Raw genomic sequence first — 22,557 nt, forward strand, 5'->3', positions numbered from 1 at the left:
AGATACTCTTTATGATTGCCATATCCGCACCATCTCCCTTCCTGAGATGTGTTCGGGCCCCTTCCTTGTGATCTATCACTGAATCAAAGAACAGTCTTTTAAAGTGCAGTCTCTTCCTTTTACCTCCAGTGTCTGTCCCACCCAGCTCACAAGAGTGCAGCAATACTATAAAATGTCTGGGGGATTCCTTTCCTCCTCATGTCTTCACCAGGCAGGTAGCCTTCCGCCACTACGAGGATAGCGCTTTGGGCGCCCCTCCCAGTCCAACAAAGCCACAACCTGTCAGACAGACCTATGCCATGATGCACATGCATAATCCGTGGTTTCCTAGCACAAAAAATGTGCATTAGGGATTTAGACACCAGTATAGTTGGGCACAATTGTAAAGGTGTGGAGAGTAGTATGGTATTTAACACAACCAACAAGGTAATTAGCCTCGACAAAGTTTGCGGAGTAACCCCACATAGTGCATAAAACACTCTGCTGTGCTACGCGGAAACACGCAAGCGGCGGAGTCCATTGGATAAATGCTGTTCGTGGTGATTTTCAGTGCCGGTTTTGGTCCGTTCTGTGCAAACAGCAACATTCACAAAGCAAGCGAGCCCTGCTTCCTTTCTGCTGCTCGAGTAGATTTTTTACTCGAGCAGCAGCTTTCTCCACGTGAACGGACGGTTTCTCAATACGAGTGGTCTTGACCATTCCTGAACACTCGCGATGAGAAATCTGACCGCCCGCTTGGAGAAATCTTGCCAGGAGGTTGATTTTCTGCGCTTGTCAACTTGACATTGATGATCGCGAACAAGAAAAAATCTCACCGGTAGGAGGATTTTCCTCACTTGCACTTGCCAACTTGACGTTAATTAGCGCAAGTGAGGAAAAAATCTCTGCATAGCACAACTCCGCAAAGTGCAAAAAAAAACTCTGCTTCACTATGCGGATCTCCGCAAGCGGCAGAATGCGTTAGATAAATGCTGTTTGCAGTGATTTTCAGCGCCGGGGGTTTGCCTACACTGTGAAATAATCGTGGTTCACGGTGCAAGCGGGCGATGTTTACTTTCTGCTGCTCAAGTAGATTTTTTACTCGAGCAGCAGCTTTCTCCAAGTGAATGGACGGTTTCTCAACGCAAGCATATGCGACCACTGGCAATGAGAAATTCGACCGCCCGAGTTGAGAAATCTCGCCATGAGGTTGATTTTCCACGCTCGCCCTTACCAACTTGATGTTGACGATCGCGAACGAGGAAAAATCTTGCCAGGGGGTGGATTTTCCTCACTTGTCAACTTGACGTGGACGAGTATGAGTGAAGAAAATAAGTCCCGAGCTGCACGTAAACCGAAGTGTGGAAAACTACGCAAACTCCACGAGTGGAGTGGACTTCATCGCCCAGGCTTAATAATACCTCTTAACCTGAATTTAACTTGTTTAGTAAAAGAGAATGTCTTAACACAAATTCCATTAGATCATATTACAATAAAGTCATTATCTACAATGTGTCACAATGGCTCACACGATCTCAGACTCCTTGTTGCCTTTTAACAGCATAAATTCTGTGATTCGTATATTAGATATGCTGAAGCTGGTGCAGGAGAAGGAACAGAGGCAACGTGGAGATCTAAACCATGCTGCCTCTGTTCTGTTTCCCGCACCTTCTACATAGGGCGAAACGTGTTGGTTAATTCTGAAGTCAACCCTTTTGGTTAAATCCTTATTCTGCAAGCAAAAAAAAAAAGACAAATAAAGCATTCCATGGTGAAAGCTACTTTAATGCAATATATTTATTTCTAATTACACCTTACTCTACTGGAATATCAACTGTGTTTAACATTCTTGAAGGAACTTTATGAACCTTAGGAAGTACATGCAACAAATACTAAACCTGGACCTAGGTGAAATGTAAGAAAAGGGAAGAGAAAAGGAGAGGAAAATAAAGAAAAATTCTATTTTCTTAAAAAGAACCCTCACTCACCACCTAGTGGTGACATGCTTCATCATGGGGTTCCCACTGGGAAGACCGAATGTCCCCCCAGAGTGCTACAAAGCCTGTGTTACAGCGGAGCGGGTTTAAAAAAAAAAAAAGTGTTGTGAATAGTGATGGGTGACAGTGATGTTAAAAGAAACAGCAAGTGCCCACTACAAGATTTAATAAGGAGCCAAGCTGCTTCATTAAAAACTATTGGACAAAATTGAGTTTAATTAATCAAAAACTCATTGTACTGTGGATCATGAGATCAACATGTTTCTTCTTTTCATAGTGAATTTCACTTAGCATTCATCAGGACCAAAAAGAAGAGTGTGTGTACTTCCTCCGGTGGTATGCGTGCGCTAAGACTCACCCTCCTGTGAGGAAATGTGTAAAAAAAAAAAATATATTATTTATTCGTAAACTCACGGAATTACCGTGGGGGCTCCACCGGAAATCACCAGGGCCCACCGTCTGTAAGAAAAAGAAAATGATAGTACAAGGTACAGAAATGTAATTAACAGGACATCCATTAAGACAGTCATGGTTACTATCATAGATTGAGTTGTATGACATTTCACTTATCCTTCTCATTTCCCCCCACATATAATCGCATATGTAATTAATGTGATATTATATTGAGAGCTCCCCATTTAATAAAGGGTATTGAAAAACGCTCTTCCCCCCAATTTGCGCAGAGGTACCTTCTCATACGCTACCGGTAACGCCTTCTGTAATTAAAAGGTCTGAAAAAAAGTTACATGTACCAGCAACTCATGCTCGTTGTGTAAATGCAACAAAGCCAACCGGGAAATTTATAACCAGCTATTTCACTAGTCCCGTGCGGGCTAAATATGCCAATTAATTGTGCTCTTAAAACTAGAAGTTCATGCTGGAAGATTAAAACGCTTAAAGGAGACTCACCGTAACTGGTGAATTGACAAGCTACATGAGCAACGCGGCAGGGGTGATCTTCACGTTGCGCTGCAACTAAATAAAACAAAGTGGCGATTAATTTGTATCCCAAGCGCCTTATTTCTAATTAGGAGACAGGGTTCCTATTAAGCGTATCGCACTTACTTTTGAGGCGACGACTTCCCGCTCTGTACCTAGCTGTTAGCACTTCCGCGGCCTGTAAACATTAACCACCAGCGGATGAAGGAAAGATAACCTTCCTACTGCGGTCACGTGTCGGGTCACGTGTAGGATCACATGGGTAAGAACTACGTTCGTATCATTTCTCCTCTTTGTTAAATTAAAGGTAAAGGGATCTCTTACCATTGCCTGTCTTTTAGTAACAATAAAGTTAGGCACAAATCGCAAATCAGAGACAAGCGATTTTTGCTCATATGAAAAACCTTTTCAGTCAATTATTTTTCGTTTCCAACCACTTTATGCGCTAAACAAGTTAAAAAGATTCTGGAATAACGGATATCTTGTGTCTTCCATTAGGAATGAGACTCTTTTTTGTTATTGAAGAAAAAATGCTTTATTAGAACTCTAGTCGTCAAAAGGTAACATCACAGGAAGGTCAAGGTTAAGCTTACTGTCAACCTAGTAGAAAACTCCTTCCATAGGTGATAGTGTTGAGAGGAAACTAGTCCTCTTAATTGCATACCAAAGGCACGTTTTAATTAAAAATACCGCGCATCGTAATAGATGTAACTCTCATAACGAATGGATGGGAAACAGACCCCAATGTATCTGTAACCTCAGTTTTAAAGAGAGAGAAACAAATTATTACAGACATGGTATTTACGGCCCCATGATGAAGCATGTCACCACTAGGTGGTGAGTGAGGGTTCTTTTTAAGAAAATAGAATTTTTCTTTCTTTATTTCCCTGTCATTTTCTCTTCCTTTTTCTTACATTTCACCTAGGTCCAGGTTTAGTATTTGTTGCATGCACATAATGTCCAGCACATAGTGTCACTCTTTAGTTGTTTATGCCTACTATCAAGGGGTTGAGGAGTGACCCATAGAAAACCCTAGCTCTCTTGTTTAAATTATACCTTAGGAAGTACACACACATTTCTGTTAACATTTGAAATTAAAAAGAGGTGTTGTTGGCCCAACACTCACATGAGTGGACACTTTCCTCCGAACCTGAATTCAAATATTCCAATAGGGGTACTAATCGGCAGGCCATGGGTGTGTCAGGCTTCTAAGCAAAACTTCTCTGAAACTCTTTTTAGAGTATTCTGACTCCTTGACTCCTCTACAGTTCTCTTGGAATCTACTTTCTAGAATTGCCGTAAATAAGTTTCCTAAGCCTGCAGCTTTTTTCAAAATGTTTGTGATGCTTCATATAAAAAAACCTGGCGCCCTTATGTGTAATTGGTAGTGATTGTGAGCACCATGGTTACAAGAAGGAAGTACCCATACATCTCGAGGAAAAACGTGGCAATTGCATCCAGCACTGATGATGACCTGAACAACATAGGTTTGTGCTCTTTAAATCTTCCTGTAAGTTTTGGTGCACTGGGGTTTGCAGAGATGACTCTGCAAACCCCAGTGCAGCAGTTGACCTTGGAGAGGGGCATGACAAGGACTTGAGCTAACTGATGGTTTCAAAGAGTGTGGTCAAGACTGACAGCATTAGAATTACTGATATCCCTTTCAAACTGCTAATGCATGGCTGATGCCAGTGGTGATATGTTTACTGCGACGAGATCTCATCACAAGTCGGCCATGTTTTTAGCCATGTACGATATGTTGAGTGGTTGCCCAAGTACGTTTTACTGAAGTCTAAACATGGGTAGCCCTGATCACAGCTCTGGAGCACGATCAATGAAGGGATCGAGAAGGTTTTTAAAAAGTCAAAGCTGAGAGAAGCTAAACTGAATAGGAAATTCAGTTGTGTGGTCCCTGGTAAAGACATGAAGATCAGGGCAATCCGAAAATTGAATCAAACTGGTGGCAAACTTTAGCCAATTTTACATGTTAAAGCTACTTGGTTTAGTTTTAACTATTCCCAGGTTTCAAAGTTAACCTGGTAAACTTGTAAAGTGACGATTCAGCACTGTATCATTCTTTTATTTTCTTGAGGCTTTGGTATTTTGGGTAGCATAGGAAAGGGAGCTATAGCGGGTGTAATATTGCTTATCCAGAGAGAAGCAATTGTGAAGGCTACATACAATTCAAGAACCAGATGACTGCTAGGATTATCCACTGGAAAGAAGATGGTTTGGGGCATCCGAACTTGGAATTATTTACAATGATACAGCTTGGATAGGAGCATCCTTAAAGTTCTCATTCTTTGAAGAGGTATAAATATTTTCCTCTTGTTTGCTGTGCCTCGCCAAATTAGATTGAGTGCCCCTCATGGTTCCTATTCGACACAATCTCTAAAATAGTATCATTTTTTTGACTCTGTTCAGTGTTCAGAAAGTGTACACGAACTAAAAGTCCCTGAAGAATGACAGTCAGTATGTTTAGAAGTGCACCATCTTTCAGAATGTAAATCTCATGCGAGCAGTTGACGATCACCCATATGTTGTCAGTGAAGTGCCTTCTAAGGCCTTTGAGACCGCTACCTACTCTGTCTTGTCTCATAGTTATTGTTCCAGAGGTTCGAGTAATGAGCCTATGTGATAGAAGAACCATAACATGGCAGCGTTGAGCGCACTAAACCCCCTTCTTCTGTCTGTCTCACTTGAAATGGTTACATTTGAGCCTGAATACAGGTATCAGCACCTTTAATTGGCTCACAGTGTGATTTCATCCCTGCAGTTTCATCATCATCTCAAGGAGTATCGCTGGCTTTCTCTACTTGTATTCATGTATCTAATGTGCATATCTAATATGTATCTAACTTCATGATTACAGAATTAGGCATCCAGTCAAAAGGGAAAAAAGCATATAATTTCCCCTCAGTCTGCCTTTCTGAACGGTCACCTTCACTCTGTCTCAGGAATCGACTCACTCCTCAGATGCACTTCTTTGTGTCATGGACTGAGTGCAGTTTTATAACACACATTGTCTGTTTGGGACTCTGTGGTGGAGACATCCCTATACAAATTGATGTGCTTTCAGTTGTCGTCGGATTTGTAAGAGCACCATATAAGACCAAAGGTCATCCCAAATTAATGCAGCTTGGACAACAACATTAAAAGGGTCAATAGTAAGGTATTTTGCCAACTTCTCATTTCCATGTGGTGAAACAAAACAGATTTTTCTCAGAGATGTGATGAGGAAACTCCCAGTAAATATTAATAGACCAAGACCACAATCTTGAAATGTAGCATTTTTCTTCTCAGGGAGCAAATTGTTGACTTTCTTGCAGTAGATTCATTTTTCTTTCTAAGCACTGCTGCCTTTTGCACTTGTTACAGTCTTTACAGAAAGAAATTTGAAACGCATAGTAGGTAGTTAGTGTAGTCTAAGACGTATTGATGGCTGAAATTGCTACATACTGACAACTGAATTTATTTAGTTCTGGAGAGACGTGTCTATATCAAGATACACTCCAGAACATTTATCTAGAAGTAGTAAGAATAGAAAATGGGTGGATTGAAAGCCAATGAACTTATGAGACCACAGGATTTTGTCTTGGACATATAGTTTGACCTCTCCTCAAGAATGTTTGTAATGCTTAATCATTGTGGTGCATGCCGGTATCTCTCATGTAAGTTTGCATGTTATTGACAGAGGTCTGACTCGCAATTGGTAGATCATGAAAAACCTTAGGACGATGTAGGAGTTTAGCAGAGCACTTTTATTTTTAATATATAAAATATTGTAAATTTGCTTTTTAACCAAGGAACAGAGGAGTTTTATAACCCAAGAAATGTATAGCTAGTTTATAGTATTGTTTGTTTTTGTCAGGTATTCAACAGAGTCTAGAGGCCACTTTGGACCATTCAGTAAAGAGAAGTAGTGTTTCTATAGCATGAGGATGATTATCCATCCGAGAGCATACTTTTGGGAGATGAGCAAACTGAGTCTATTCAGTACTTAGCCTAAAAACAAAATCTTGTCAGTCGGAGTGAGTTTTCATTCAGTCTTTTCCTAATAAAGTTGCTACGGAAGAGATAGGTTAAGGGTTGAAATTCCTTCAAATTGCAGGGTTCGAACTCTATAACACTGGGATCTCAATGGATGAGTGAGATTTCTGTTTTAAGTAGCTTCTTGTGAGTATCTGAACAACTGGTATGACACTATCTGGTTGGACTTTGTTTAAGACACCCCACCTCTTGAATTCACTTCTTTGCTAGACTTGGTGCTGGTGGTGGACAGTCAGAGTTTGAGACATGATCATTTGTTCCAGGCAAAGACGGGGGGGTTGCATTGTTTTGGTCTTGTTGAGTCTTGATATTTGTCTTCGGGGAAAGTCCCAGATAATTTCTATTGTAGTAGACTATATGGGAAAACACCTCTGCAGTAATGTCCGTAATCAATTGCAGAAAGATGAGTAGAGGCAGGATTGTGCAGGAGAATCAGTACTTTAAACATGCGTTGTAAGTGACATTGTTGGTCTGAGGGATCAGATGCGTGCTGGCATCTAAATGCAGGTTTTTATGGTTCTAGTCCATGGTAAATTAAGCTGTGATGTAGACAGGCCTCTGGACCACAACAACAAAATCCCCATATTAGAGGAAGTTAGAAAGACCCAGGGCTGATTCATTCACCTCTGTACATCTGTGAAGCAACCTAAGGTGTCTTCTTTCTCCGACTCAGTGGAAAGTCAGATGTATATCGAAGTGCCAGAGGCATAGATATGATAACACAAGTTGTACTTTCAAAGAAAAGGCTGCAGGGAATCATGAAGGCATTGCAGAGCATTGTGCTGCTACCCAGTAAAAGAAGTGGGCTGGTGCAGAAAAGTTTGCGATATAGGTTAACCTCAGAAGTTCTCTTTGCCTAGTCAAACACAATATCTTGAATATTTATTCCTCTATTTCCAGGTTAACATAAAGCTGCTTGAGTTATTTCAAGCAGATTACTTGATGTCTTCATTATACAATGCACATCTCCACGTTGATAAAGAGCAAGGAGTGACTACCCATTTATACAAATATCTTTTTTGGAAGAGGCTTTTTTGAGTGTGGTAGTGTTTTTACTCTCTATTGATACCGTGTAAGAAAAAATTAGTAGGACGATTAGTGAGAATGCCTCATGTGGCAATGCATCCAAATTTCTCAATCATAGTAGAACACAGATTCATAAAATGAAAGTAAGCCAAGCTGGATGGAAAATGTCTGAATGCTGATGAAGTATAAATTAAAAACACATTTTTTAAGTTTCTTTTTTTAATCTGGTTTTGTGGACCTTGGGAAGGACATTTTACAACAGCAGTAAGGCATCTTTGGGTAAAGGATTTTGTTCCTTTTTTTGTTTGCCAAAGAACATGATTGTTAGTCTCATTCTTTGTGAAACGTTTGTTTTACAGTATTTGTAATCTCTCCTGAATTAGTTTATGGATTCCAGAATTTTATAGAACCTAGTTTATGCTGATCTAAAGCCGTACTGCAACAAAAATACTCATCAACACATAACTTGTCACATATGGTTGCTTTCAAATATCAGTAAAACACAGAATACTAGTTTTTGGCAGTTTCCTAGTTATAGGAAGTACAGACCTTAGCAAGTGTCTAAAGAAATTTGAGTGTTAGAAGAATTTACCAACACGGGGGCGGATGACTTCGAAGGGGCAGGTGGCGTCACATCTTTTAAATTGTCAGTAAAAAAAAACAACCCTGTCTCATCTTCTGTTTAGATTAAACTAATAGAAAATGAGTTACTGCAGCTGACACAGCTGGAGTTAAAGAGGCGAGACCTGGACACAGAGGCTTTGCAGGTATGTAGGGCTTGTCTACCTGGATATCCACTGTCTCACTATACTTTCCAAACTGCTGTCTCTTCACTCTGGTGCACGAGGTACTTTCTTTATTGTAGCTTTTAACCCAGTGCCCATCTAAGTCCTCATTCTTCCCACGGGTTGGAGGCCTTAGGACCAATGATTTTAGACTCCATTGCATGATGTGTCAATCTCTAACACTGTTACATTCCCACTGTTGCCCTGCTTTAATAAACCAATCCACTCTTCACTGGTGAGTATGCACCATTATTTCACATCCCTCAATCTCTTGGTTCACTGACTGTCCAGACCTAGAGGCATGCGGCCCTTGAAGGTTTGGGTATTGTTAATATTTATGTTGTGTCTCGGTCCTAGTTTATGTTATAGTCCTAGTTTGCACATGCATTTTGACGTACCCATCAGAGATCTAGTTAATTAGTTGCATGTGCAGGTAGCATGTGTTCTGGAAACTGAATATAAGGAGTTTGGATGGATATTGGGTGGTAAATAGTTTCCCTTTCTGTGAGATTCAAGGTTACAATTGGGGACCGAACTTTTACAGGCGACCAACGAGGACTTGAGATGACATTATTTAACAGCATGAGGGTTGGGGAGCATGAAGAATTAGTGCTGCCCTTGAAAGTTGGATTTTGGGGAGAACAGAAGTTGTGAAGTATAGGTGTGCTGCCGGCACTCTAGTTAAACTACTACAGGAAATGTAAAGAACATTTTACGGAGTCGCCTTCTTGGGTACCTCACTCTGTGTTTTCGTCCAGGCTTGTTGGGTTCCTTAGAGAGTAGTTTGTAACAGATTAAGACATTACATGGGCACCACCAATGTTAAAAAGCCATTAGACATGTTAGTAAAATCCGTCACTGCTTCATGTATTCTGCATATCACTCTTTAAATCCTTTTATCTTTCATTTTTTTGTTTAGTTTCCTACAACTCTGCTACCACTGCTTAAATATCATAACATGTTTACTTGATTTTGTTTGTCATAGTTGCATGGTTTTCTATACCTCTTTTGTATTTCAGTGGATGCGTAACCTGTCAAGCGGAAGTCTAAGATATTAACACTTGAATGCCAATTTGAATATTACCTAACCTTGCATAGTTACATGTAAAAACGTTTTTAACAGTTTAAGAATGCTGCCAGGAAGTTTAGACCAGGCTCCTCCTTCCTTAAAGGGTATATTGTGTCTAAAAGGGTAATCTGTTTTATCTGGGTGTTTCAGATGATGGGGACGGGTATGTGAATGTACCTGCTAGCTGTATACATTGGGCCACTGAGAAAACAGACTAAAGATGACCATGTTGGATTACAGAGAGGCCCGCCACTAAGAACTCTCCAAATTGTGCTTCCTTTGACTATTATTTAATTCCTCCTCAGGATCAAGCATGTTCCCGGGACTTTACTTTGCATGGTGATGAGATGAATGCTGTAAATATGTTGGGAATTTTGCATCTGTTAATCTCCCACAAAATCTGCTGGTTTCTGGACGAAGCAGATCTTTGTGTACCGTTGCAGTCATTTTTATCACATTAATTGGATTAAATTGTTACTTCTGCATGGCATGCCAAGAATTAATTGAGGGAATGAAATGCATCTGGGATGGGTCACAAAATCATTATGGTCCTAGCAATGTGTCATGCACTAACGTACAAATCTGATAGGGTGCTCTTAAAGAATGTCAGTGCTATTCACTTCACTGTTAATGTCATCATACATTTTTGACAACAGGAAGTGAGCCATTACTCAACCTATTGGTGGGTGAAATATGTTGTGCCTATGAAATCTATATTCGTTTCAGTCAAAAATTTGGTACACGATATAGAATGAGATGGGGCAGCTGTGGATTTGAGGTCCTGGGGTCTTTAAATGCATGAATTATCTATTCCATTGATTTTTTTTTCCCAGGAGCTTATCATCGAACAACGACGAGCCCTCAGTAATCTTCTGCAGCAGCTGCTTAAAGAGAAGAAGCAGAGAGAAGAAGAATTGCAAGAAATATTAGTACGTCTAATTTTACCATGGTTTGTGTTGGCGTGTGAATAGCATGGTTGCATCCCGTTAAATAAAAAAATATCTTTAATGTGAAATAAACCGGCTTTTACAGTGCCACCTGTATGTAATTTTGACAATCTGCATAACAATCAGTTCTGGCAGGCAAAGTTCAGACGTGTTCTTCCTACACCTCTGCTGCCCTCTGATTTTTGGAGGGCTCAAGCTTACAAGCACTCCATTATGATATCCTGACTAGTAAAATGAATAGAAATGTGTTTCATACTGAAGGTGAAGCGAAAGCAATTTCTTAAGTTAGAGATATGTGCAATTAGCAAATCAGTGTTTTACAGTATGGGGGATTGCAGGTATTTTATAGCCAGCACAAACTGATTTCTTGGTGATAGTGTTGTTAAGGAAGCTGTTTGTAATCACTAGATTGTTTTCTAATTGTCCTTACATGTTCAGTTGTGTTACTTTGGCCTCATAACTAACCCTGGGCATAACACTATCAATAACACCGTCAGATGCTTTGAATTTTTTTTCCATACTTACAAGCATATAACCAAATCATAAAAGTGAACTTTTACAATGAAAACATTAGGCAATGAGAGAGCTGATGATTTTGGGGTCCCCACTAACCTAGGGGGAGGACCAAGCAGATGCCTTGAACACAAAGAGCATAAACATAAAGCACATTTTCTTGAACTTCAGTGGTGGTCCCATCCTCCTAGCACAGTTATTGGCCAAAAAACAATCCAAATCAAAGGCCCTGCAAAGCATTATGGGACGAGATTAGCAGTGGGCAATGAATATTATAGTATCCAATATCAAAATAATTCTACAAAGAGCTGCAGTTCACCTAGTCGTTACTAGATGTCCCTCATGAGTCAAATGCAAAGCATTGAAATTATTCTTACATCAAGCTGCAGTTCCACTAGTCGTTACTAGATGTCCCTCACAAGTCAAATTCAAAACCATTGAAACCCTTTCATCAAGCATTTGCATTTGACTCGTGAGAGACATCTAGTAACCACCAGTTGAACTGCAGCTCTTTGTAGAATTATTTTGATATTGGATACTACATAATATTCAATGCCCACTGCTAATCTCATCCCATAATGCTTTGCTGGGCCTTTAGTAGGAATGTTTTTTTGCCAATAACTGTGCTTAGGGTGGTCCTTAGAGGATGGACCACCACCAAATCATTAAATAAAACGTGCTTTTTGTTTTCAAGGCATCTGTTTGGTACTCCCCCTAGGTTAGGGAGGATCCCAAAATCATCACCTCTCACTGCTTGCTAATTTATCAGTTTCACTTCTGTGAAAGTACTATATGCACTTAAGCATATAAAGGTAGAGATACTTAGTTTATTATTGTGCACTGTGCAAAATGCTATTTGTTTTTATTTAGCAAATTTTTCACAGTGCAGACAAGTAAACAGTGTCATCAGCTACGCTACGCAGATTATGTGTACTACATTTTGATTTATGCAATTTTTTGGGACTCACAGTAAATGCTTGCATATATGTAGGCTTTCGTGTTTTGTTTTGTTTTTTTGACTCCTTACATTTGAAGATATTGCATTCTTCCATTTCGAGAGATTTTTCCATGACCATTTTTAGGGTAGTTATGTTGCTGGATTTGCTGCTTGATGCTGTTTGATATTAGATGGTGGGAAACAATCCCTGTCGGCAGTCTAGCTGATGTATTATTTGATTTGATATCATTAAATGATGGTGATGTGACATATCTAACTTGAACTTATGTTTGTCAATAAATAAAAACTATGTTTGTTGTTTTCATTATCCAAACATGTTCGGCATAGTTTTAAAATGTGATCCATATTTTGTTTTTCGTCTCTAGACGGAGATGGATGCAAAAAGTGAGGCAAAGCAAGAAAACTATTGGTTGATACAGTATCAGCGCTTGTTAAACCAGAAGCCCTTATCTCTTAGGTTGCAGGTAAGTCAGATGAAGTGCACTTACACGTTATATCCACAGACCAGTTGTATAGACTAGACCTGTAAATCAGTGTGGTAGTTCGACGTGCAGAAGTTTTGAAGGAGTCATAATACCATTTTGGGTGGCAGCTCATGCGTCTGCTCAAAACAGTGTGAACCCACTTATACATATTGATCATTTGTCATGTGTTGCAGGAGGAAGGAATGGAAAGGGAGCTGGTGAATTTGCTGATAGAACTTTCTGCTGAGAAGTACCTTCCGATATTTGCACATCATCGGATTTCCTTACAGATGCTGCAAGGCATGACACCCAGCGACCTTCAGAAAGTAAGAACCCAGTAGAATTGTTATGTTAAGTTATGTTATGGTAATTTTGATTTATATAGGGCCAAATCACCGACAGGTCAATTTTTGCCCAATTGCGGTATGTATGAGTTACAGGTGGATCGGACCCTGCCTTTGCTTGAGTGGTGGTCTTGATCGAAAATATGATTGCTCTGTGGTCTGACCAAACCACCGGGAGTACCTTGTGTATATATATCTTAGGATTGGACGTAAATATACCATCAAGGGTGTGTCCCGCATCGTGGGTGCTCTCTTTCACCAATTGTTCCATGCCTAAGCCTGCCATTACCTCGAAGTTCGACGTTAGTAGCGTCAGAAGTGTTCTCTGGATGGTAATTAAAGTCCCCAAGGATGGTGTAGTTTGTATAAGTTATGCTAGCTTCCAGGAATGGGGTGAGTATGTCAAGCAAAGGGGGCTGGGCTTTAGGTGGACGATAAATTAATAGGCCATTCAAGGAGTCGTTAGGGTTGAGTAGGATCTGGAACGAGAGTAGTTCACAGTCCTTTGAGGTGCCCAGCGAAGATGCCTTTACTAATATTTCATCTTTAGCGATAATGGCAAGTCCGCCGCCTCGTTTATTGGTTCTATCCACTCTAGTAATCTGAAAACCTGTGGGGAACGCTTGTAGCAGGACTGGGTCAGAAGTCTCATGGGCCCAGGTTTCAGTGATGAATACTAGATCAAGCTTTAGATTATCTATCAACTCCGCCATTTCAGTGTTATGTCTGATTAATAAACGTGTGTTAAGTAGCATAGCCCTGATGTCTTTAGTAGACTCGTGCTGTTTGTGTTTAATTGGAGGTAGCGGCTGTTTGATAGGGTCATAAGAGAATCAAAGTTTACAATTTGGTCACTTTTTTAGCTCCCACAGAGGGTTAATCCTGGGGCAACAGGGAGACACTGACCTCGGTCTCCAACTGACTAGGTCCTCCCTTGAGTAGATGGTTTACAACAGTCTTTGTGGAGCAGGGGTTCTGGCCCTCGGCCCGGGACGGGCGCAGACGGGCTTGCCTTTGGCGCGCCACCGGCGCGTCCGCTGCGCGCGTCCGCTGCACGTATGGTTCATCCTTAATACTGGTGGGAGCTCCAAGCTAGAGCGCTAACCACCCGGAAGGAGAGTATTTCCACTCCAGGGGGCCCTCTGAGCAAACGGCACACGCCGCGTCGGACCGGGGCCAAGGAGTTTACCGGAGATAAGGTGAAGTGCAAGTGAGTTTAAAAAAAGCAAGGTAATACAAACTGTGAGGCCACAACAAAGAGTTAGTGTTTTTAAAATGCAACGCACCGCAGCTAATGACCCTGCTGTGATTGGTTAGCACACTGAGCACTATTAGACATGGCGCGCCCTCAACCCTGTGACTCGGATCTACTCACACTAGTCAGCGGTGCACCACCTACATGAACGCCTAGATAGAATAGTGGGATCCCCTGCAGTGCTCTCTCTGGTCCACCGTATAGACTACCTAGGCCGGACACACTCTGACCACAACCCCCAGCTACTGACACTAACCTGGGAACCAGAGCGCCGCCCACGTGGAGACCCCCCTTTTCGCTCCTCGACGGGCACAGTGATCCTTGCATATTTTGAACTTAATGAGGACACAGTAGGAGAAGTGTTAATAGAATGGGAAGCTCTCAAAGTCACGATAAGGGGGACTGCATGGGCGCAACATGGAGCATAAGCAAAACCCTCACCTCCAATCTAAATAAAATAAAATTAGAGCTGCTGCGCTATGAGACAGAAGGGGAAGGCGAAGGTAGAGATAGTCACCGACTGGGGGAACTGCGCACACAACAAGCGGAGTTGATGGAAAGCCTCCGCTGCCACAACTACACTGCGCACACGGCCCACGCTTATGCCACTGCTGACCGTGCAGGTCTCCTTCTGGCTTGGCTAATCCGCCAAGAGCATGCCTGCACACCGATAGCTTCGCTGCACGATGATACAGGGCTGCTATTGCGCAAGCAACGGTACATTCACAAGGCCCTAACACAACACTACCTATGGCTGTACCAATCCCAAAGTCTCCATGCTCTACACCCCCTCTCGTCCTTTCTAGAGCAAGTGCAACTACATGAAGCATCGCCGACGCACAACGAGATACTAGACGCCCCGGTCTCGGCAGAGGAGATTAGAGAAGCAATTATGTCCCTTGCCACAGGAAAGACCCCGGGACCAGACGGGCTTCCGGCAGAATATTACAAGACATATCAAGTGTCACGGTTACCACATCTGTGCACCCTGTACGCGGCCGCTGTGGACGAAGGGCGACTCCCTCCCTCGCTATGTGGAGAACATCTGATTTCACTGCCCAAGCCCGATAGAGACCCAACAGACATAGGTTCATACCAACCCCTAGCCCTACTCAAAACTGACTATAAAATCGTAGCAAAACTCTTAGCGGACAGGTAAGCACATGTAGTCCCTGGTCTGGTGCATGTAGACCAAAACTGCTTTGTGCCATCCCGGAGCACCTCACTTCACCTGAGTCGCTTTTTTCGAGTCGCAACCTTTTCAGTACACGAATGGCCGAGAGCAGGCTGCCTCATTCTTGATCTTGAGAAACCATAATATTCTCTCAAATGGAATTACATGTTTGCAACTCTCAAAATACAAATTAGGCCCCGATTTTTTTACAGCCTACTCTACACAAACCCTGTTGTGAGAGTGAAGTTGGGACCATTCGTCTCGGCCGCCATTCCGGTGCGACGGGGGAACCACACAGGGCTGCCTGTTGTCCCCTCTCTTTTTCGCACTCGCAATGGAGCCAATGGCGGAGTCAGTAAGGACACAACTACACAATGGCATACCATTGGGCAAAGGCACACACGTGGTGTCGCTGTACACAGACAACCTGTTGATCTACTTAAGAGACATCACTCTGGTACCATAACGACTAGCCCAAACCCTCTAGGAATTTCAGGGTCAAACGTAAACATTGCTAAATCTAAATTATATGCCTTTAAAGAGGATTGCCACGATCCAGGCCTTATAGTCAATGGCGTGAGAGTACAGTGGAGCGCTGACACATTCTGATACTTTGGCATACGCGTGTATTACCAGCCACTAGACCTCTTTGACTGAAACCTAGGCAAAACGCTGACGGCGGTGAGATCCCAGATGCAATTCTGGTATATGCTCCCTCTTGCAGTAGTCGGTAGTGTGGCACTACTCAAAATGGTGGCCCTGCCGAGATTTCTGTACCTCTTTGCCAATCTGTCCATCTACGTACCTGCCTCCTTTTTTACTGCAATGGAGAAGATGGCCAGGGACTTTATCTGGGGCCCTAAACGGCACAGAGTGACGCTCAAACAACTATATTTGCCAGTTGACCACGGAGGCCTGGCAGCGCCCTGCTTTGAGCAGTACTACCTGGCACCCAACTTCAATGGATTGCCTGGTGGATGGCAGATTGCCAGAGCGACGACAAGGCGACCACGCACCCCTCAAACACGCACCCCTCGAACACGCTCCCACAGATCCTTGCGCTTTTCCACCCCGGTACAAGGGTGCAGCCCCCTGAACCTCGATTCCTGATTGTAGCGTACAGGTGCTACCTCAGAAGCCTTTATCTCACTCGAAATACAATGCCCTACGTCCCTGCACTCCTCCTGGAGCTGCTGAACTCCAGCACTGGCATGAAGTGGGTATACAAACTCTGGGTGACCTCTACCGGGAAGGCTCACTTGTTCCCTACACCACACTAGTGACCAATGAAGGACTTCCCGCAGGGCAATTCCTCATACACTGTTCATTGATAGCTACGCTTTCTGTGAAATGGGGAGACCTAGCCTCTGAGCCGCAAACACATCTCACTGTGCGTTTTATACATGTCATGGGACGTGGTAGGCACCTAATGTGGTGGTTCGCGGCCTCGTTGCGGTAACATGCAGCGGTAAACCTAGATCCCCTCCGTCACAAATGGGAACATGATCTGGGCCGGCAAGTCACAGGTAAAGAATGGGAGTGGGCACTCTCCAGCCCAGTACAGATCCCTAGAAATGCTAGATTTAGACAAATCCAATACTACATCACACAGAGGGCGTACCTCACGCCAGCCAACATTCACTGATACTTCCACCGGGTTGACTCTACCAATCTGAGGTGTGCTGCTGTAGATGCAGACTTTGTACTCTGGGGCTGCACCAGATTGAGCGCATATTGGGAGGAGGTAGCATCCAAACTCTGCGCCTGCACCGAAAGAGAGATACCCTTTGATTGGCCAACAAACCTGCTACACATATTCCGTAGGACACGAAACACTAAAGTCGCCTCTAGATTCCTAGACCTGGGCATGGTGACAGCCAAGAGGCTAATCACAAAACACTGGAAAGCACCCGATCCCCCACATATACAAACATGGAGGCACTCTACCCTTGCATGGACCAAAGCTGAGGGAATAGCGCTGCGACACGAAGAAGCCATGGACCTCATGAAGATACATATCTCTGCAGGCTGCGAAGCGATTCTGGTGACAATACAACAATGTGTGGATCAATCAGGTCAACCCTTGCAAACACCTGACACGGTAGAGTAACCACGCGCATGCGTCCAGCAACCTTAAATCACTTGTAGACACTAGACCTGTTGACCCTTTGCTATACAATGACCACTTGTCAGACACTACTTACCAAAGCAACTATGGGGGGGCGCACAAAGCGATGCGCACACACACAAATATTAGCAACCACGCGGGGATGCTCCAGCTCTCTTCCAAGTTCTGTACACCGACCCCTTTGTTCTACTTCCTCCGCTCTATTATCACATGTACAATACTACAGTGGAATCTAAGCGGAGCCAGATCCGACGCGATACTTGTAATGTATTGACCCTGTAAAGATCATATGCAACAATGAGCCGTGCACGCAGTGGCCAGACCAAAGTAAAATGTTCATTTTAATATTTCATGATACCCACTGCAGTAACATTTGGAAAGCTCAATGTCCAGTTTAAGTACACTGCAGTTTTTTTTCTACATGTTGTAGCAAACCGTTTCAAATGTCAGAAATAGAAATATGAAAGTTTTAAAAACTCAAAAGCATATAAAAAAATAATGAGGGCCAGAATGGGTTTTATCCTTCAAGGAAACACATCGCTAAATATCCGGAGGTTATTTTGAGTTTTAGAGAAAACCCCTCTGCAACAATTCCCCGAAGCAATAGTTTTATCAATCAATATAGAAGAAGCATTTGACACAGTGCGCTGGGAATACATATAAACGGTCATGTGCAGCATAAATATGGGACAGAACTAGGATAAATTGGTTGGACTGCTGTACTCCTAGGACGTCATTTGGGAGTAGTCAAGAGTTGCAACTGTGACTTGCTACTTCTAGCACTTCCTTTGCGACCCCTGGCCTCTGAGGAGGCAAAGGTTTTGCCCCGTCTGAGGCTAGGGGGCTCAAAGGAAGTGCAGGAGGTAGCAGGGAGCAAGCTAGATGTGACAGCTGCGACCCCTGACTACTCCCAAATGTCGTCTATGCTGTACTCAGGGGTGAGAGCTAGGGGCCTACAGGCCAGTATATATCAGGCGTCTTTGACATTCATCATGGCACTAGGCAGGGTTGCCCCCACCACCAGTGCAGTTTGTGAATGGCAGTAGAACCTTTTGTAAGTATTTTCAGAAGTGAGAGGAGGGGCAGAAGTTGCATACTAGAGAGCATCACGTTTCATTGTATGCAGACAATATACTCGTGTACCATCAACCGTTAAAAACTGGACTCGTTTGGTGCATGCCTCTAATGGACACTGTGGGTGAGGTGTCTGGATTACGCATGAACCGGGTAAGACTTGCGCATTCCCAATAATTCCAGGGTCTAGGGAAGTACTGTCAGTGATACAACAAATAGGTATCAAGTAGGAAATACAGATGTTTAAATATATGGGGGTTGATGTGTACCTCAAGGTGCAGGTATAATATATGGTAATCTAGGATGGACACTACACAAATTACTGGGATTTGTGGGATTCTGGTGCACTCTGAAGGTGCCCTTCATCACCAGAATAGGTTTGCCTAAAATGGTGATGCTACCATAGATCCTATACTTCTTTACAAACCTCCTGATATGGAACTTCCTACCATGGTTCAAAGAACTAAGGGGTATAGGCACAGAATTTAGGGATTGCGAGTTCCTAATTGCGATTCTTTTTGAATCACAATAAGGAAATTGTAATTCCTAATGTACAAAAAAATACAATTTAGTAATTGGGATTCCTAGTAGGGGTCACCATAGACCTCCCTCATGAATGTTACTGAGGTAGGTCACAATTTGTGACCAATTAAGAATTTCATCCATCCTAGGGAGGGTAGCCTGCAGAAGTCGGTCGACCACCCTGTCTGTGATTGCTTTTTTATAAAGTAATATTTTCTTTTTTGAAATGCAGCTCATTTTCCTTAATGGAAAGCTGGATGCATTAAACAAAAATCTAATGAAACATTCAAGGTAAGGGACCACTGCCTGCGCTTAAACATGATTTGTTCCATCATTCACAAAGGGAAAGGGGTCCCGTGGGGACCCCTTTCCTTTGGCGAATGGTTACCACCATCCTTGAGGTGTCTATTAGGGACTCGGAGGCGAGCATTATGCCTTCTTTCTTCACTTTATTTTAATAGCAGCTCACTTCAAAGATAGACAAAACTACGTTTCCCATGAACACTTGGGAAAATGTAGTGTACAAAAAACAAAGCAACATTCAATTAGGAGAGTGCAACAATGTCCAATCAGGAGGCCCATAGCCCCAACATAGTCCTCGCTCACTGGCCCTTCCCCTTCTTTCTTCTTTGCTACGCAGCCGAGATAAGTACCTTTCAGTTTTACTGTCTTGGTGCTTTTTCTGCCTGTATTGTGCTTTGTGCTTTATTTTGAAAGCTTTGGTGGTGCACAATATCTCCAATTTTGTTTTCTTCAGCTGCCCGCTGTTTTGCGATATGCTTGTGTCTTTATTGGCGCTCGCGTTTGTTTCCCAATTTTCTTGTGTGTTTTTACTTTTGAGTTATTCCTAACGCTTGCGTTAATCGCAGGTCACCCGAAACCGTGGTGCGGTTATATAACAATAACTGAACTTAGTTCAGAAACTGTAACCTGACCTCCTTGTAGAAAAGTTCAATGGGGATGTGGTATTTTGGATTAAATTACCGCTTTTATGCATGGACGTACTTCAGAATACCAAGTTTGCCTGAAGTTTTTTTTTTTCTGCAGGTTGATGTACTTGTAAGAAACTGATGCAGTGTGTGGTGACTTATTTGAGTACACACTCTTTTTGTCTATGAGGGGAAACGCTTTACCTGTCTTAAGAGGTTACTGCAGGGTGTCACAGTTAGGTGTAGTAGTACAATTCAGTCTCACCCCTTTGGACAAACCTTCAGTGCAATAAAAATATTTCCATGTGTGAACCTCAAACACAGACTTGGTTTCATACACATTTTTGATTATTTTTAGTCATATGCATATGGTAGTTCGATTTTGTATATATTCTCTAGCCCTGAGGAAGTCCAAGCAATGATGCAGGAATCAACAACTGTTGGCTACTTTATGTGAAGGAGCAAGGAAATAAAGAACTTTATTCTTGATAAGACTGTACAAGTCCACATGCCTGTTCTTTGAAGTGCATGAAAAGACTGATTCTCTTGACTTTTTACACCACTTATATGGTGGGGTGGGATAGGTCATTTAAACCTTCCCACACTTGGAGTTGTAGGATCCAGGGCGGTGACAAATGAAGATGAGGCGCATGAAGGGCAGGCTTATGAGAGACAACCAAAGTGAGTAGACAAGATCATTGAGGAGATGGCTAATCTGTGGAGAAGTGTGGCTCACTGGTTAGAGCAGGCAGACCCTGAAGCAGAAGTCAGACCCGGGACCAGGGTTCAATTCCCGACGCTGCAGGGTCTTGAGCTCAAATGTCCACGGATTCGATAATTCTCGCTTCGGTGCCTGACCTAATCATGGGTTCACACTCTGCAACTCTGGGCATTAAGCCTGCTTAATCTCCACAACGGCCCCCCTGCGGCGGGATGCCTGGCTTTCACCTTGGGGATGCCCTGTAGGGGCTATCTCACAGGGAAAAGCCAGGACGGGTTCCCAATTAAAGCGCGGAGATACCCCTTCGGGGGTCGATTCTGGCGCTATATAAGAAACATAATAATCTAGGTGTGTGAAGACTTTGGGATTTAGGTATAACTAAATTGGGTGTTCCAGTGAGTAGGTTTGTACCAAGCAGTTTGAGGATCATAATTTGAGATGCAGCCTGCAAGTACTTGGTGTTAAGCATACTTTGCAGGATTATTATATTGACTAGGGATAGCTATGGGATCCCTCTTCGGTAGATGCCAAGATACTGATACATGAAATGCGGAGAGTGACTGTCTCCAGAATGCTTTTTATATACATGCTTAATATGCTGAAAACTTTACCATAGAGGGTTTTCTACAACTTGAACTCCTTCTTTATCTGCCAGGTAATGGTGCAATGGGTGCATCTATTTGTACTTGTTCTTGGTGTTTCGAGTTCACATGTTATTACCAATGTACATTCTATAAACAGGAACAAAACATATGCTCATTACGGTTGAAGGTCTTCCAATTTATTTGGTTTATGAACTCCTGTTTTGCAGATTGGAGTAGAGGAAACTGGACTCCAGCATTCAATTCTAAGACGAGCGCAGGAGATACTGGCTGGGGTTATATCAAAACCAGGTACTTATACATGTTTTCTTTATTGCGTTGAAAGGTTGGTAAAAGACCATTATGATCCCTGCTGTGAGAAGCTCGATTCCTGCAAACCTTTTAAGGGCACACATTAGTTAATGTCAATCCATCCTGTCCTACAATTTTTGGTGTCATTCAATAACCTGATGTCAACCAATGACTTTATATTGCATTCCCATTGATGGATTGCTCTTCCTGTTTCCTTAGGTCCTCATTTAGAGGAGTATATTAAGAGGAAGACCACCATAAATTGGTGGATGTCCTATTTTCCCTCCTCTCAGTTGCCACACCACATTTAGAAGCCATTCTCTGGATGTTCTCCCAGGACATCCAGAGATGTCCTGGGAGAAGCCCAGGACATCTCCATCAGCTGTCCTGGGCTTTGCACGTAGACTAGAGGCCAGACCAATGCAAGCCCTTTTAAAAATATATGGAGCGAAATGCATCTCCCTCGCGATGTATGGCGCAGATATCTGGGGTATTAGGAATGCAAAGGAAATACAAGTTGTCGAGAACAAGTTTTTTTAAAACCTATCTGTCTCACAATCCACGTCTGGCTACATTGTCCATCAGGAGTTTGGAGCTGGCTTTCTGGAGGATTTAATTGCTATTGCACCTCTCCTGAAGTGGATCTCTACTTGGTTAAACCCTGAATTAGAGTTGAACCGTGAAGTATTAAGAGACTGCCTGGATCTTGATCAAGCAAATCGTATCCCCTGGCTGAGTTATGTCCATAGGGTGACAGGTAAATTGGGTTGACCAGAGATATTTAACTTGC

General features: G+C 42.7%; 1 protein-coding gene across 1 annotated transcript in view; it reads left to right on the forward strand.

The window, feature by feature from the left end:
* The window catches only part of LRSAM1 (leucine rich repeat and sterile alpha motif containing 1), a 331,526-nt gene that overhangs the window by 283,935 nt on the left and 25,034 nt on the right, over positions 1 to 22,557 (forward strand). Inside the window, exons 19-23 of the mRNA XM_086921200.1 lie at positions 8,678 to 8,758; positions 10,679 to 10,774; positions 12,629 to 12,727; positions 12,922 to 13,053; positions 21,686 to 21,767. Coding sequence (XP_086777326.1) covers positions 8,678 to 8,758; positions 10,679 to 10,774; positions 12,629 to 12,727; positions 12,922 to 13,053; positions 21,686 to 21,767 — 490 coding nt within the window. The remainder of the gene's footprint in view (positions 1 to 8,677; positions 8,759 to 10,678; positions 10,775 to 12,628; positions 12,728 to 12,921; positions 13,054 to 21,685; positions 21,768 to 22,557) is intronic.

The sequence above is a fragment of the Lissotriton vulgaris genome, chromosome 5 (assembly GCF_964263255.1).
Source record: "Lissotriton vulgaris chromosome 5, aLisVul1.2, whole genome shotgun sequence".
Lineage (NCBI taxonomy): Eukaryota > Metazoa > Chordata > Amphibia > Caudata > Salamandridae > Lissotriton > Lissotriton vulgaris.